The sequence below is a fragment of the Callorhinchus milii genome, unplaced genomic scaffold (genome assembly GCF_018977255.1).
Source record: "Callorhinchus milii isolate IMCB2004 unplaced genomic scaffold, IMCB_Cmil_1.0 Scaffold4, whole genome shotgun sequence".
NCBI classification, from domain to species: Eukaryota; Metazoa; Chordata; class Chondrichthyes; order Chimaeriformes; family Callorhinchidae; genus Callorhinchus; species Callorhinchus milii.
This window is the reverse complement of record NW_024704745.1, coordinates 7,168,108-7,184,156: the sequence shown is the minus strand read 5'-3', so window position 1 is coordinate 7,184,156 and position 16,049 is coordinate 7,168,108. Positions and strand designations below refer to the sequence as shown.

At 51.2% G+C, this 16,049-nt stretch overlaps 1 protein-coding gene across 8 annotated transcripts in view; it reads right to left on the bottom strand.

Moving 5' to 3' along the window:
* LOC103185177 (high affinity cGMP-specific 3',5'-cyclic phosphodiesterase 9A) overlaps positions 1-16,049 on the bottom strand; it is a 54,634-nt gene that overhangs the window by 14,497 nt on the left and 24,088 nt on the right. For 3 of the 8 annotated variants that reach the window (XM_042334551.1, XM_007903559.2, XM_007903560.2), the window contains 5 exons: positions 14,698-14,795; positions 13,664-13,725; positions 5,263-5,336; positions 4,553-4,623; positions 3,991-4,032 (listed from right to left, as the gene is read on the bottom strand). In XM_042334551.1, coding sequence (XP_042190485.1) covers positions 4,592-4,623; positions 5,263-5,336; positions 13,664-13,725; positions 14,698-14,795 — 266 coding nt within the window. In that variant the 3' untranslated portion in view covers positions 3,991-4,032; positions 4,553-4,591. Of the gene's footprint in view, positions 1-228; positions 314-498; positions 570-743; positions 799-1,148; positions 1,193-3,954; positions 4,033-4,552; positions 4,624-5,262; positions 5,337-12,750; positions 12,873-13,663; positions 13,771-14,697; positions 14,796-16,049 lie in introns of those variants that run through there. The other 5 variants (XM_042334552.1, XM_042334553.1, XM_042334554.1 and 2 more) reach the window with 4 other exon arrangements.

Sequence of the window (16,049 nt, the reverse complement as noted above, 5' to 3'; positions counted from 1 at the left end):
TGGCGCAACAGGCTCGAGGGGCTGAATGGCCTACTCCTGTTTCTATGTTACTATACACAGAGCACACACACCAGCTACATACACAGAGCACACACGCCAGCTACATACACTGGGCGCCCACACCACCACACAGACAGAGCACACACGCCAGCTACATAGACAGAGTTCACACGTCAGCTGACGCACATGCAGAGGGCAATCGTGCGTAATGAAGACAGACTCGTTGACCTGCTGTTTCTCAAAGTCATCTCATCGCGAAGCTTCTTGATGTCACTGCGACACTTCTCTATCTCCACAACCTTCAGCGCCTCCACTGGGGGCACACAGGGCAGGGTTACCGGGTGGGGACATAGAGCAAAGTATACCCGTGTGCACGGGGGTACATGTGCGAGGGGGGAGATGTGCGGGGCCGGGGGGGAGATGTGCGGGGGCCGGAGAGATGTACGGGGTGGTGGGGGAGGGCAACAGAGGAGGACCTGGCTGACACATGGTACCTACATTCCACTCTCTTCTCTAACATGGCCAATCGGTTGGTGACCTCAGTCTTCAGCTCGTTAATTTTAAAAGCCCTACAGAGGGAGAGAGAGAGAGAGTGAGTGACACAAAGAAAGTGACAGAGAGGGTGACAGAGAGAGAGAGGGTGACAGAGAGCGAGAGAGAGAGTGACAAAGAGAGAGAGTGACAGAGAGAGTGAGAGAGAGCGTGATAGAGACAGCTGGAAGCAGTGACTCCGAGGAAATCACCTGGAAAATTGTTCTGCAACTTGTGACAGAACGTTCTGGAACAACTCGTCTTTCTCTGGAACAATAAAAGTTAGAGAATCAGTGTAAACCAACCCCTCCCCCACAGCCCCGCCACAGTCCTTCCCCACCCCCCCCCCCCACCCCACCACCACACAGCCCCTGACGGTGGGAATGTGGAGTGAGGGTGTGGGGGTGGGGGTGGGGTGATAGTGAGGGTGTGGATTGAAGGTGAGGGTGAAGGTGGGTAGGTTTGATGGTGAGGGTGGGGTGAGGGTGGGTGTGCGGCAGGGGGTGAGGTTGTGGACTGAAGGTGGGGGTGAAGGTGGGGAGAGGAGTGAAGCTGAGTGTGGGTGTGAGGGTTGGGCTGGGTGTGAGGCTGGGTGGGAGTCCAGGTGTGGTACGTACCAGAGAGTTGGCTTCCTGTGACTGGGACAACCCTGTACGGGAAGCTGTAAACACAGAATACAGTATATTAACCGGCGTGTGTGAGATTCACTATGTTACAGGCTCCGTCAATGAGAAGCCGAGACCTAGCAGTGGTGGCAGGACAGAGGAGTCGAGTTTACCTGGCATTCCTTTGCCACTCTTAATAACTCGTCTGAAACACTGCATTCTCTTTGCCTTCCCTTATTTAGCAGTGACCAGAGCTGTACACAGTACTCCAGGAAATTAAACCCAACTGATTGAGCCATTCTAGACCCATTTGGCATGTTTATCGCTGCTCTGAGATGCTGAGCGATGAGTCAACAAACAGCCATAGATCACATTCAGCATCTCCCTTAGTAAGTTCTACCCTTTCGATTGAGGAGAGAGGGGCTCAATAATTCATTCCTTCCAGTCCTGGAATTGGCAGTGAAAGTTGAGAGCAGAGGAAGGGAGAGGGAGGTGGGAAGAAATGGGGGTTAAATTATACAAGATTTATCCGGCAATTATAATTAGTACCAGGGTCTTGACACCAAGAAAGACACCAATCATAGGGATAGTTATGAAGGGTTATGTATTTACACTGGGGGTAAAAATTTAGAGGATTATAATAATAATAATAATAATCCTTGCATTTAATATAGGGCCTTATCATGTCTTTGAGACAACAATAACAACAACTTGCATTTATATCGCGCCCTCCACACCGGGAGGCGTCCCAGGGCACTTGACAATGGCAGAGCCCGATGCCGAGCCAGGGGGAGAGGGAAGGTGACCATAGGCACAGTCAAAGAGGAAGGTCTTCAGGCGCGACCTGAAGATGGGGAAGGAGGGGGTGAGGCGAAGGGATTGAGGGAGGGAGGTCCATAGCTTTGGGGCGTAGTGGATGAAGGCACGGCTGCCGATGGTGGAGAGGAGGATTTGAGGGACAAGGAGGAGGCCAGAGCCAGTAGAACGGAGGCAGCATGTAGTGCTGTGAGGAGAAAGGAGGTTAGAGAGATAGGGGGGGGTGCCATGGCGCGGAGGCATTTAAACACTGGAGTGAGGATCTTGAAGTCTATTCACTCTGTGACAGGGAGGGGAGTCAGTGGAGTTTGGCAAGGACTGGGGTAATTGGGTGCGGAGCTTAGTGCAGGTGAGAATCCCGGCTGCAGAGTTGAATTTTGTGAATAGTGGGGGGGGGGGGGAGACTGGCGAGGAGGGTGTTTGAGTAGTCCAGCCGAGAGGTGACAAGGCATGGACAAGGATTTCAGCAGCTTGTGAAGTGAGGTGTTGCGGGGGCGGGCAATGTGGCAGAGGTGGAGGAAAGCGGTCATGGTCAGGCAGCAGATGTGGGGGAGCAAAGAATAACTGGGGATCGAACCTGACACCTAAATTGCGCACAAGTTCAAAGAGTTTTAAGGACAGGTCGGGTAGGTTGGGAAGTCTGAGCTGCAAGACAGAATACGTCAACGGGAGCAAAAGAGTATGGCTTCCGTCTTGTTGATGTTTAACAGCAAGAAATTTGCGCTCATCCAGACCTTGATGTCTGTCAGACAAGAGACGTCTCAAAGTGCTTCACAGAATATACTGTAGTGATTTGACTGTATATTTTGTGGACAATACACAGCAGTTAATTGCGCATAGCAGTGTCCCACAGACAGTTGTGGATTGAGTGACCAAATTATTTTTTTTTTTTGGAGGGATTATTACCCCCGGAAAAGCGAATCCTCAATCACCTAACAACTGGGTTTCTACTTACTGCGTGTGGGGTAAGGAAACCTGCCATGGTTTCATCCTGCCCAGCGAAATAATAATAATAATAATTCACTCAAACCACATCTGTTTGTGGGCAGGGGGGAGGTGTCACTTGGGATGATCCAGGTTTCAGTGAGGGTGAGGATGTCAAAGTTTTTAGTGAAAATAAGGTTGTGGACGGTGAGGTTTAATAATAATAATCCTTGCAATAATAATAAATTAGTCACTCAATCCATGACTGTTTGTGGGATGCTGCTGTGCGCAATTGGCTGCTGCTTTTCGCCCACAAACTATACAGTCAATTAATGTGCAGGCAAAGAGGAAGGTCTTGAGATGGGTCTTGAAGGAGGCACGGAGGGGGAGAGGCGAAGGGAATCCGGAATGGAGTTCCAGAGGGTGAGGGCAGAAAGACTGAAGGCTCGACCATCAATGGTGTGGCCGGCAGTGTGAAGAACATGGAGCAGGCAGGAGCCCACTGAGCTGAGCGTGCGGACAGGTAAGTACGGTCTTAGTAGCAGAGGAGTTGGCAGAATGGGGGTAGGGAGGCTTGAAAGTTGTGGACATCGATGAGACAAGAGAGGTTTGCTCTCGGGTCTGGGGCCGGTGCGGGAAACGGGAGAGTCAGGGTGACCGCTGTCAAGACAAAAGACCACCCCGAACCAAAGGTATGTGTTATAATGAGCCTGGCATGGAGGGCGGGGGTTGGGGGTTGGGGTGCTCCCAGGCTGGAGCAGAAGGAGGCTGTGGGATGGTCGAGGAGGGACAGGAGGAAAGGAGAGCATTAAGAGAGGAGAAGCAAGTGGCATTACTGGGGGGAAGGGGACAGCGATGGGGGCATTTTGGGAGGGTAGCAGTTCGGGTCAGAGGCAGCAGCCACCAAGATCAGGGGAAATATTCCCCTGATCTTGATGGTTATTTGCATGGGGAGGGGATAATATTGAAGGTATATTTTCACGGGGTGGTGGGGGGGTTACTTTTTCAGACGTCTCAAGCGTGTGATAAGGCCCTATATCAAATGCAAGGATTGTTATTATTATATTATTACTATTACCTCTCGGAGTTGGTAGGCACAGTGGGATCGATGGACACCATAGTGTTCTCATTGTCCAGCAGGGTGATGGCTGCACACCTGAAATACAGACAGACGCAAATTGGCAAGGAGCAGAGAACATGCCTACTCCCTCCCCCCACCCCCCTCACACACACACACAGGGCAGTGACACCCCCCCACACACACAGGGCACTGCCCTCCCCACACACACAGGGCACTGCCCTCCCCACACACACAGGGCACTGCCCTCCCCACACACACAGGGCACTGCCCTCCCCACACACACAGGGCACTGCCCTGCCCACACACACAGGGCAGTGCCACCCACATAGGGCAGTGTCACCTACACACACATATAGTGCCACCCACCCAGGACAGTGCCACCCACCCATGCACAGAGCAGTGCCATCCACATACACAGGGCAGTGCCACACACACATAGGGCAGTGCCACACACACACACAAAGGGCAGTGCTACCCACCCACTCATACAGGGCAGTGCCACACACACACATACTCGCAGTGTGCCTGGCTGAGCCTGGCCTGGGGCTCTCCTGCCTTCAGCCCCTGTTTGCTGTGACACTGACAGTGAACATACCGAGGCAGCCCAGCCGCGGTGCACAGTAACTCTCGGATGTCATTGGGGCTGCAACACCTGCTGAAAATCACCTGTTCATAAGCACAGAGTAAAGGTTAGAGACAGCTTTAATCTGAATCTGTGTGGGTCGATCAATCACACTCCCACATAGGTCTACTTACCTGGGAGTGTTACCCCCGCCCCCACCCCATAAGTAACCCTTCAATATCCCCCCTGCAAATGATAATACTAAAAATATTCCTTCGAATATTTACCTGGCAGGTAGTGCAGAGGCAGATGTATTCTGTCTCACACCTGTGCTGTCACTGGCCTACAATAGGGGTAAGATGCCCCCAGCACTGCCTGCCAGCTTCCGAGTGTGGGAGTGTCACTGACCATCATAAAGTGCCGGACCCCTGACTAAAGCATTTCCCCTGCACTTCACATTCCTAGATGCATCTTGAAGCCACAACTCTTCGTTTCAATTCTGACATGACAGAATCTCTGTGTACAGTATTCCCAGCATCATCCTCAATCCCCCTTCCCCCCTCCCCGCTGCCCCTTTCCAATGGCAGAAAGTCTGAGGTTGCCCCAACCTCCTAAACTCTTGGACACAGACTCGGGTCCAGAGAGAGAAACAAATACAGATACGGGAACAGACCTCGATAGCAACACAGCCTGAAATCACACACAAATACGAACACAGACACAGGGTCTCTGCCCAGTCAGACCTTTTGGGTTCGTCCCTCGATGTCCAGGTAAACAACTTTGGGTCTGTAGCTGGAAGATGCCGATCCCATCACGCCTGAAGTCAAATTGGAAATAGGATGGCATTGAGAGGCTGCACTGACCCACACCCACAGACGCTGTACCCAGACCCACACACCAACCTTAATCTTGAGACACTCTAACACTGTCAATTTACAAGAGACACAAAAATATAAAGGACCTGTTATCAGTAGAAGAAAACAGTGAACACAAGGAATGGTAAAGGCCCTCCCACCCCCAGAAAGAGCTTCTGAACCCCAAGAATGACATTAAATGCTAGCCTTTAAATTGCTGAATACCAGACCCCAGGAATGGGCTCAATTATTGAACCCAGATAAAGGCCCCATACCTCTTACACCCAGCACTAACTCACATCTAAACCTGAGATTCTAAAACTAACTCACATCTCCGTCTGAAATCTCAGCACTAACTCACATCTTAACCTGAGACTCCAACACTAAATCACACCAAAAAACCCAACTCTAATCCTAACCTGTGCTCCCAGAACTCAGACACCACACCTAAGACCCAGTTCCAAGACCTACACCCAAGACCATGACACAGATCCTAAATCCTAGACCCATAATTGAGACCTAGGCTCACACCCTAACCTGAGATCCACCCCAGTCTAACCCACACCCTAACCCGAGACCCACACCCTAACCCGAGATCCACACCCTAACACCAGACCCACACCCTAACACCAGACCCACATCTTTAACACCAGAGCCACACCCTAACCCCAGAGCCACACCCTAACCCCAGAGCCACACCCTAACCCCAGAGCCACACCCTAACCCCAGACCCACACCCTAACCCCAGACCCATACCCTAACCTCAGACCAGGATCTGAGATGCAGATCCCACACCATGACCCCAGGTGCAGATCCCAACCTGAGCCTCAGATGCCTGATCCTAACTGGGGACCCAAACCCCAGACTCTAATTTGAGACCCAGAACCCAAACCTTTGCACTAGTCCAATCCCAGACCAAGAACCCAGACACTGACCGTGACCGTGGGTTGCACAGGAACCTCCAAGTGCCTTGCTGCAGCTCTGCTCTCTCCTCACTGACTGAGTGACTGAGGCAGGGATGAGCTGGCCACTTGTATCAAAGCACTCAGTGTGCCCATGGCAACTGCTGGGGTAGGTGTTAGCGAGCTGCATTCTGTGACTGGTAAGGAATAGGCTCAGCCCCAGCTCCCACCTCACGGGACTTTCCTTCATTCTGCCCAACATTTCTCAAACTCATCATCATTCATCATCGACCGAGAACTATCAGCCCAGATAGCTGTCAGGCCTTACCATCAGCAGGTGCGACTGCCGTGGGGTGGGTGGTGGGGGGCGGGGACACGGTGCGTGTGTGGGGGGGGGAAGAGTGTGTGAGGGTCACAGTGTGTGTGTGAGGGTCACAGTGGCTCTGTCCTCGGTCCCCTCCTCTTCACCCTCGACATGCTTCCGCTTGGTGACATCATCCACAGACATGGGGTAAATTTCCACATGTATATGGATGACACCCAACTATCTCTCTGCCTGCACCATGAACTCCAGGACTACTGGCGTCTGACGGACTGCCTGTCCGACATCAAGTCCTGGACGAGGGACAACTTTCTCCAACTGAATGGCAGCAAGACTGAGGCCCTCCTGATTGGCTCGCGCCAGTGACTCTGCACCTCGGGCGCTGGCAGCATCAGCCTCCACGGCTGCACTCTCAACCTCACTAAGCAGTCAGGAACCTGGGTGTCTTGTTTGACCCTGAACTGTCCTTTCTCCTCCACATCCGCGCCATGACCAGCACTGCCTTCCACCACCTCCGCAATATTGCCAGACTCCGTCACTGCCTCGCCCCTCAGGCTGCCGAAACCCTCACCCACGCATTCATCACATCAAGGCTCGATTATGGAAACTCTGTCCTCATCGGCCTTCCCAACTCTTCCCTTCGCAAGCTGCAGATCATCCAAAACTCTGTAGCTCGTGTACTCTCGTGCACCAGACTCCGTGACCCCATCACTCCCGCCCTCGCCCGACTCCACTGGCTCCCCATCCTCCAGAGGATCGAGTTCAAGATCCTCGTCCTCACTTTCAAGGCCATCCATGACTTTGCCCCCTCTTACCTCTCTGACCTGCTGACTCCCTACCAACCTGCCCGCTCCCTCCGTTCAACGGGCTCCGGCCTGCTCCATATCTCCCGCCCTACCATCGGTGGCCGAGCTTTCAGCCTCTCTGTCCCCACACTCTGGAACTCCATCCCACAGTCCCTTCGCCTCGCTTCCTCCCTTGCCTCCTTCAAGGCCAGTCTCAAAACCCTCCCTTTCGATCGTGCCTTCGGTCGCCCTCCCATCTCTCTGCCTTCCCTCACCCCTTCACCACCTCTCCCCCATGCTCGGGTTCTGACCCCTGACTATCCAGGGCCTTGGGACATCCTCCTGATGTGAAAGGCGCTCTGTAAATTTAACTTTGTTGTTGTGAGGGTCACAGTGTGTGAGCGTCACAGTGTGTGTGTGTTGTGAGGGTCACAGCGTATGTATTTTTTTGGGGTTCCACACTTGGAAACCCATCATTGTACTTAAGAGTATCCACATCTGACAAGAGTTCCCCATATATATATATGCCACCTAATATCCACATCCGACAAGAGTTCCCCATATATATGCCACCTAATCTCAGAAACTTTAGATGCAGTTTGTCAAGAGCTGGAGCTTGGAGAATCTGGAGTGTGTGTGTGTGTGTGTGTTGGGACACTGCTGGAGTTTAACCAGCTAAAACCATACATGGCATACATGGTTTTAGCTGGTTAAACTCCAGCAGTGTCCCAACACAGGAAAAATCTTCAGTTAGATTGTATAGACAACTCCATCAGGTTAATTTAGGTCACATCCTAAATTTGCATTTAGGATGCAACTCCACTCCACATCCAACCAGTTAGGGATTTGGCTTGCAGGGTTAACAGGAGCTGAGTGGGAAGAATCCTTGCCCCACCCGCCCAGTGACTGGTCTGCCCTTCCAGGTCCTGCTGATGAGCCAGGCTGTGCTGTGAAACCTCTTCACGGGCTGCAGGCCTTTATTTAGTCCCTAGAGCTTTGCTCTTGAGGTGTCAGCACCACACTGTCCTCAGACACAATGCTTGTCACCTGCACTCCTTCTACAGCTCCTGATGGTCCCAGACTGTAACCAGCTGACAGTAACACTCAGGAGCAACTTCCACAGCCACACACTCAGAACCCAACCCAACTCTAGCCCCCATCACCAGGCCCAACTCCAGCAATAACAAAGAGAGGGTTATTGTAAGAAAAAGCCTCCTCAGCCCTTTTCACTCATCTCATGCATGAAACCCACCATGTCTTGACCTAATCCCCCCATAACTCCTCTCTGTTGCTTCTTATTCCTGTTCACTAACATCATGTCCATTCCTCTGGCATTCTAACCCTCCCCACTGTGCAACTGCGCTCCACCAAATCTGTCCTGCTTCACATCTGGGTTAAGGCTCCAGAGTGTGAGTGCTGAATATCTGACCGCCAATGCTAGGGCAGGACGTACGGCCGCTGTCCTCCGAGCGGAGGGAGTGGACAGCCTGATACTGGGCTGTGAGGTCAGAGAAGTAGGGGGGAGCAAGACCATGGAGGGCCTTGAAGGTAAGACAAAGGTTTTGTACTCAATTCTCTGAGGAATGGGAACCAGTGAAGCCAGACAAGGGTGATGGGTTCCTGGAGCCTGGTGTGGGAAAGGGCACTAGCTGCAAAGTTCTGAATAAACTACAGCTGGTGGAGGGGAGAGTCCAGTGAGCAGGAATTTGGGAATAGTCAAGCTGGGACGTAATTTAATGAAAGAGTGGATCGGGGTCTCGGCGGCCTGCAGTGAGAGGCAGTGGCGGCGGCAGGCAACATTGCGGAGGGTTGGAAAGGCGGAACCAGTCACGGCACATGTTTGAATGTAGGGTTTGAAGGATAGCTGAGGGTCGAAAAGGACACCGAGGTTTTGGCTCGGTGAAGTGAAGAGCGCAGCCATGAATGGTGATAGTGTCAGCGGTTGAGGTGAGGAGACACTGCCGGGAGCCAAGCAGGAGGGCCCTCTATCTTGCCGACATTGAGCTGGAGGGAGGTGAATCTCCTCCAGAACTTGATGTCAAACAATTAGCCAGGACATCAACGGTCTTGGAATCGAGGATGGAGGCGGTGAGGCAGAGCTGGGCGTCATCCATATACATGTGGAAATTGACTCCATGCCTGTGGATGACATCGCCGAGCGGGAACATGTATAGATTGAAGAGGAGGGGAATGAGGACAGAGCCGTGCGGGATGCCACACGTGACAGCGTGGGGGCTAGAGTAGAAGCCGTCAGTGGCCACAAAGTGCAAACGGTGGGAAAGGTAGGATCAGAACCAGGCAAGAACAGAATCATTGAGATGGAAGTAAGAAGAGCGGCGGTGAAGAAGAATAGAATGGTCAACAGTATTAAAAGTGGCCCACAGGTCGAGAAGGATGAAGGGACAGAGAGGGCCCTGGTTGCAGGTGGTCAGAATGTCATTTGTCACTTTGACCACGGCTCTCTGCACTGTGAGCAGCACAAAACTTAGATTGGAGGGGTTCATGGAGGTAATGCTGGGAGAGGAAAGAAAAAAGCTGGGAAGCGATGATTTGTTTCATACCTTTGATAGAAAAGAAAGGTTTGAAATGGAGCGGTAGTTGGACAAGCACACGACCAGCAGCTTCAGTTAGATTGTAGAGACGACCCTTTTAGGCTAATGTAGGCCAGAAAGCAGCTTTCCCAACTCTGCAATTAATGGGACCTCAGCCCGTCAGCATCTTCTCCTCCAGCTTAGCTCAGTGCAGTCCAGCCTCTCCTAGTGCAGTCCAGCCCCACCCACATCCCAGTCCCAGCTCAGCCTCACCCATAGCCACAGTCCCACCCACAGCTCCCCCCCCATAATAATAATGCTTGTATTTGATATCACATCTTTGAGACGTCTCAAAGCGCTTCACAGATATACTGTAAAGTTAATTGACTGTATATTTTGTGGGCAAAACATGGCAGCCAATTGCACGCAGTGTCCCACAAACAGTCATGGATTGAGTGACCAAATTATTATTATTTTTTTTGGAAGGGGTTATTACCCCTGGAAAAGCGATCCGCCAATCGACTAACAGCCAGGTTCCTACTAACTGCGAGGTAAACAGAGGCGTGTGGAGTAAGGAAACTTGCCTAACAAAATTCGCCTCACTGGGAATCAAACCCAGGTCCTATCGCTTGCGAGGTGAATGCTCTAACCACTAACCTACAGGACTCCAGAGCCTGACCCCCTAATCACATTAATTGCTCACTCAGTAATCAACATAATTAGCAGTTGCTGCTCTCAGGACAATTGCTCACACTCCCAGCACCTGTACAGGCGGACCCCTCACTCACTCTCACAACACACTCCTGCAACTCAACTTGAACAGCACATTCATTTCACTAAATAAAAATTCAGATCATCAGTCACCAGGGCACAGGCCATATCAAGGCAACGTGGGTTAGAGACAGAGTAAAGCTCCCTCTACACTGTCTGTCCACGCTCCCAGGTCAGGGGTAGAGATAGAGTGAAGCTCCCTCTATACTGTCTGTCCACACTGCCAGGTCAGGGGTAGAGATAGAGTGAAGCTCCCTCTATACTGTCTGTCCACACTGCCAGGTTAGCTGCCGAGTCTGAGCTGAGATCTCAGAGCGACAACAATCGTGTGCAGGTTGGTTGCAGCCCGGGAAGCAAATCACTAACTCATTGACCGCAGAAAATTTGTATTACACCTTTTCATTATTTTTAAAGTAAAANCTAAATGTGTATATTTACTAGTATTCAAGGGAACCCCCACGCACCATAACTTCAACACCAGGGAAGCATACCCAGGAAAGGCAATATCAGAACATAATTTATTGCAGATTATAGACAAACATTAAACATTTAAAGTTCCAAACACATTGATCCCCGAGTATTCCAGTGAAAGGTCAGACACCACAATTACTAAGAAAAAGAAAGTTTAACAGCACTTCATTATACCACTGATAATGATTTGGTAAATATATATTCAATCTGAATAATTCATCAAAATAATAATAATCCTTGCATTTAATAGTGCCTTATCACAGCTTTGAGAAGTCTCAAAGTGCTTCCCTGAATATACTGTAAAGTGAATTGACTGTATATTTTGTGGGCGAAACGCGGCAGCCAATTGTGCACAGTAGTGTCCCACAAACAGTCGTGGATTGAGAGACCAAACTTTTATTATTTTTTTTAAGGTATTATTGCCCCCAGAAAAGCGATCCGCCAATCAACTAACAATCGGGTTCCTACTTACTGCTAGGTAAACAGAGGCTTGTGGAGTAAGGAAACTTGCCTAATGTTTCGCCCTGTCTGGGAATCGAACCCAGGTCCTCTCGCTTGTGAGTCAAGTGCTCTAACCACTATGTTACAGGACTCCAAGCACTTTGTGAGATCTCGTCTTCTTGTTATAATATATAAAATAATAATTCTTGCATTTGATAACGCCTTATCACATTCACAAGATTTTACTGTGAAGTGTTGCAACTATGTATTTGTGAACGAGGCAGCCAACTTGCACCCTGCAATGTCTCACAAACAGCCACAAATGATTGACTGTGAGTCTCACTCAGAGGAATGTTATTGTGGATTTTTTTTATTTCTGGTTCTGTCTCTCGAGAGGCACTGACAGAGGCAGGTCACTAAAGTGCAATCAGACACCTGAAGGGACAAATGCATTGTGTCTCTGAAGAGCTCTCCGTGTAAAAATAAACCCATCAGGAACAGCTGCCCATGTCTGCAGCCACTTCATAGATCATCTCCTCCCACAAACAGCTCGGCAGTGCAGCAAGGCTACAGGTACCAATAAATAACCAGTGCAGTGACAATTATAACATTCATGATTTCTAGATTAATTTTTTGGTCAGCGGTCGTCTGACCCATCACCGTGCTTAACAGCATCCAAGTACGTAAGAGCAATCCTCAACTGAGAGTCCCATATCGGCTTAGAAATTTATATTTGCCTGAAATAGAGCACGCAATTCTCCCCCGAGAGACACGCTCGTCACTGAATGTGATAAAGGTTTACAAGAGGCAGGAACAACAAGCCTGTGCTTGTACTGCCAGCCCTCAGCGCCAGCATGGAGTGCCCCCAAAATCAGTGCCAGCCCACGGGGTTTGGTTTCAGCCCGCAAGGGGGGGGGTGGTTTCAGCCCGGGGAGGGTGGGGCCAGCCCGGGGGGTGGGGGTACTAATAAACCCTCACTGCTCCTCCCCACCTCCACTTTTCCCTCCCCTCACCCGGCTTCCCCTCCCCTCACCCGGCTTTCCCTCCCCTCGCCTGGCTTTCCCCCCCGGATTCCTTCCCCCTCCCCCAGATTCCTTCCTCCTCCCCCAGATTCCTTCCCACTCCCCCGGCTTCTACCCTATCCCCCAGCTTCTTCCCCATCCCCCGGCTTCTGCCCCCTCTCCCCAATAAGGGAAAGGCAGACAGTGCAATGGCTTGTTCAGTAAGGTATTCCTGGTGCTGGAGCTGGTGCTGGAGGTCCTAGTGTTCTTTCAGCCTGTGGGCAAACAAGCACTCATCAGACAAACTGCCCCCAGATGAAGATGGGATTTTCTAACCTGTCTTTATTTGAAGTTCTACAGCGCCCCTCACTAGGATGTCTTGGGAGTGCTCTAGTGAGAGGTCAGAGGTTCGGGACTGTGGGGGAGGTTGGGGGTAGGAAGGTGACGATAGGTGGAATAGAAGAGGTAGATTTTCGGGGGCGGGGGAATTTAATAATAATGCTTGCGTTTCAGGTGAGAGGACGTCCCAAAGCGCTTCACAGGATTGACTGTGAAGTGGAGTGAATAATGACCAATTTTGTCTGGAAGATTGTTGGCCAAGACACCAGGAAAAAAGAAACTCCCTTCCATTTTTAAATAGCGCCATGGGATCTCTAACCTCAACCAGCAGATGGGACATTGGTTTAACATCTCATCCGAACGACGGCACCACCAACAATGCAGCCCACCAGCACCCCCACCCCACACACGAGTATCAGCTATGTGATTTCACATCCCAACGTAGGGTTTGAACCCACAACCTTCTGACTTACAGCCGAAAGTTAGCACATTTAAAGACAGATAGATAGGGTGAGATGAAGTGACAGAGGGAGTGCCTGCGGGGGTAACAGAAGGGTGGGATAGGGGGGGAGCAGAGGGATGTGAGGGAGAGCAGAAGGGGTGGGAAGAAGCAGATCCCAGAGATGGGGAAGTGCCAGGGCACAAAGGGCTGTGTGAGGATGAGGACCTTGAAACTGGGAGGAAGGAAGTGGAAGCTTGGATTAAAAGACAAAAAAAAATTTCTTACTCGCCAGTCTCCTCTGGGGTCCCCACGAGGTGAAGCTCCTTCAGCACCAGGCGTGACAGCAACTAAAGTCACAGCAAAGAGCATCAGTCAGTAGAGCCAGCAGCCACACAGCAAGAGAAACAATGAGACACACTGGCAGATAGAGACACACAGAGAGGAGTATTGTGAGAGATACTGACGAGAGAGAGACACACACACACACACAGCTAGAGAGAGAGACACACACAGCTAGAGAGACAGAGAGAGAGAGACACCCATACACACACCTAGAGAGAGAGACTCAGACACCCACACACACATCTAGAGAGACGCACACACACAAACATCTAGAGAGAGGCACACACACACAGCTAGAGAGAGAGACACACACAGCTAGAGAGACAGAGAGAGACACCCACACACACACCTAGAGAGAGAGACTCAGACACCCACACACACATCTAGAGAGACGCACACACACAAACATCTAGAGAGAGGCACACACACACAGCTAGAGAGAGAGAGACACACACAGCTAGAGAGACAGAGAGAGAGAGACACCCACACACACAACTAGAGAGAGAGATTCAGACACCCACATACACATCTAGAGAGACGCACACACACAAACATCTAGAGAGAGGCACACACACACAGCTAGAGAGAGAGACACACACAGCTAGAGAGACAGAGAGAGAGAGAGAGACACCCACACACACAACTAGAGAGAGAGATTCAGACACCCACATACACATCTAGAGACGCACACACACAAACATCTAGAGAGAGGCACACACACACAGCTAGAGGGAGATACACACATAGCTAGAGGGAGACACACACAGACAGCTAGAGACACACAGCTAGAGAGAGAGACACACACACAGCTAGAGAGAGAGACACACACAGAGCTAGAGACAGACACACAGCTAAAGAAAGACACACACACGTATACACACAATGCGAAAGAGGGAGGGAGTCACCCACCACACGGTGAGTGTGAATGGGATGTGGATTTGTTGAGTGTGTTCAGCAATGCGTAAAATGTCACTCACCAAGAAGGCACAAGTATCAGCTGCCATCAACATGTAGAAGACATTGTTCCAGCCCGTGGGAGAAATCAGGCCAGCCAACAGTGGCCCCAGGGCAGCACCTACACCACAGAAACATCATCAACAACAACTTACATTTATAACAACGACAATATTACATTTGCATAGCGCCTTTCACGTCGGGAGGACGTCCCAAGGCGCTGGACAGAGTACAGCATTTCAGACCCGAGCTGGGGTCAGGGGTGGGGGGAAGGGAGGGGACGAGGGGTGGTCGATGGCATGGTCGTAGAAGAGGGTCTTGAGGCGGACTTGAAGGAGGCTAAGGAGAGGGCAAGGCGGAGTGACTGGGGGATGAAATTCCAGAGGTTGGGGCGGAGTGGCTGAAGGCTCTCCCGCCAATGGTGGAGTGGATGGGTCGGGGGATGTAGAGCTGGCCAGAGCCGGCTAAGCAGAGGGAACAGGTGGGTTGGTAAGGGGTTAGGAGGTTGCAAAGGTAGGGTGGGGTGAGGCCATGGAGGGCTTTATATGTGAGGACCAGGATCTTGAACTGGATCCTCTGAAGGATAGGAAGCCAATGGAGTCCGTCGAGAGTGGGGGAGATGGGGTCACAGAGTTTGGTGCGGGAGAGGACACGGGCTGCAGAGTTCTGGATTATCTGCAGCTGTGAAGGGAGGAGTTGGAAAGCACAACAAGCAGGGCGTTTGCATAGTTGAGTCTGGAGGTGATGAAGGCATGAACAAGAGTTTCAGTGGCCTGAGGGGTGAGGTAGTGGCGGAGTCGGGCGATGTTACGGAGGTGAGGGAAGGCAGAGCGGGTCAAGGCTTGAATGTGGGGGAGAAAAGACAGTTAAGGGTCAAACAAAACACCTAGGTTCCTGACTGGCTTGGTGAGTTGTAGTGTGCAACCATGGAGGTTGATACTGCCAGAGCCTGAGGTGCAGAGGCGCTGGCGTGAGCCAATCAGGAGGGCCTCAGACTTGTTCACATTCAACTGAAGGAAATTTGCCCTCATCCAGGACTTGATGTCCGACAGGCAGTCTGTCAGGACAGCAGTGGTCCTGGAGTTGAGGATGGAGGCAGAAAGATAGAGTTGGGTGTCATCCACATACATGTAGAAGTTGATCCCATATAGCGCCCTTCACACAATACATCAGTAGCTACACCACAACCATCAGTACCCACACCACAGAGGACATCTGTGTCACTCACACTGACCCTGTGTTACTCACACTGACCCTGCGTCACTCACCATCACACACTGACCCTGTGTCACTCACCATTACTCACACTGATCCTGTGTCACTCACCATCACTCACACTAACCATGTGTCACTCACACTGACCCCGTGTCACTCA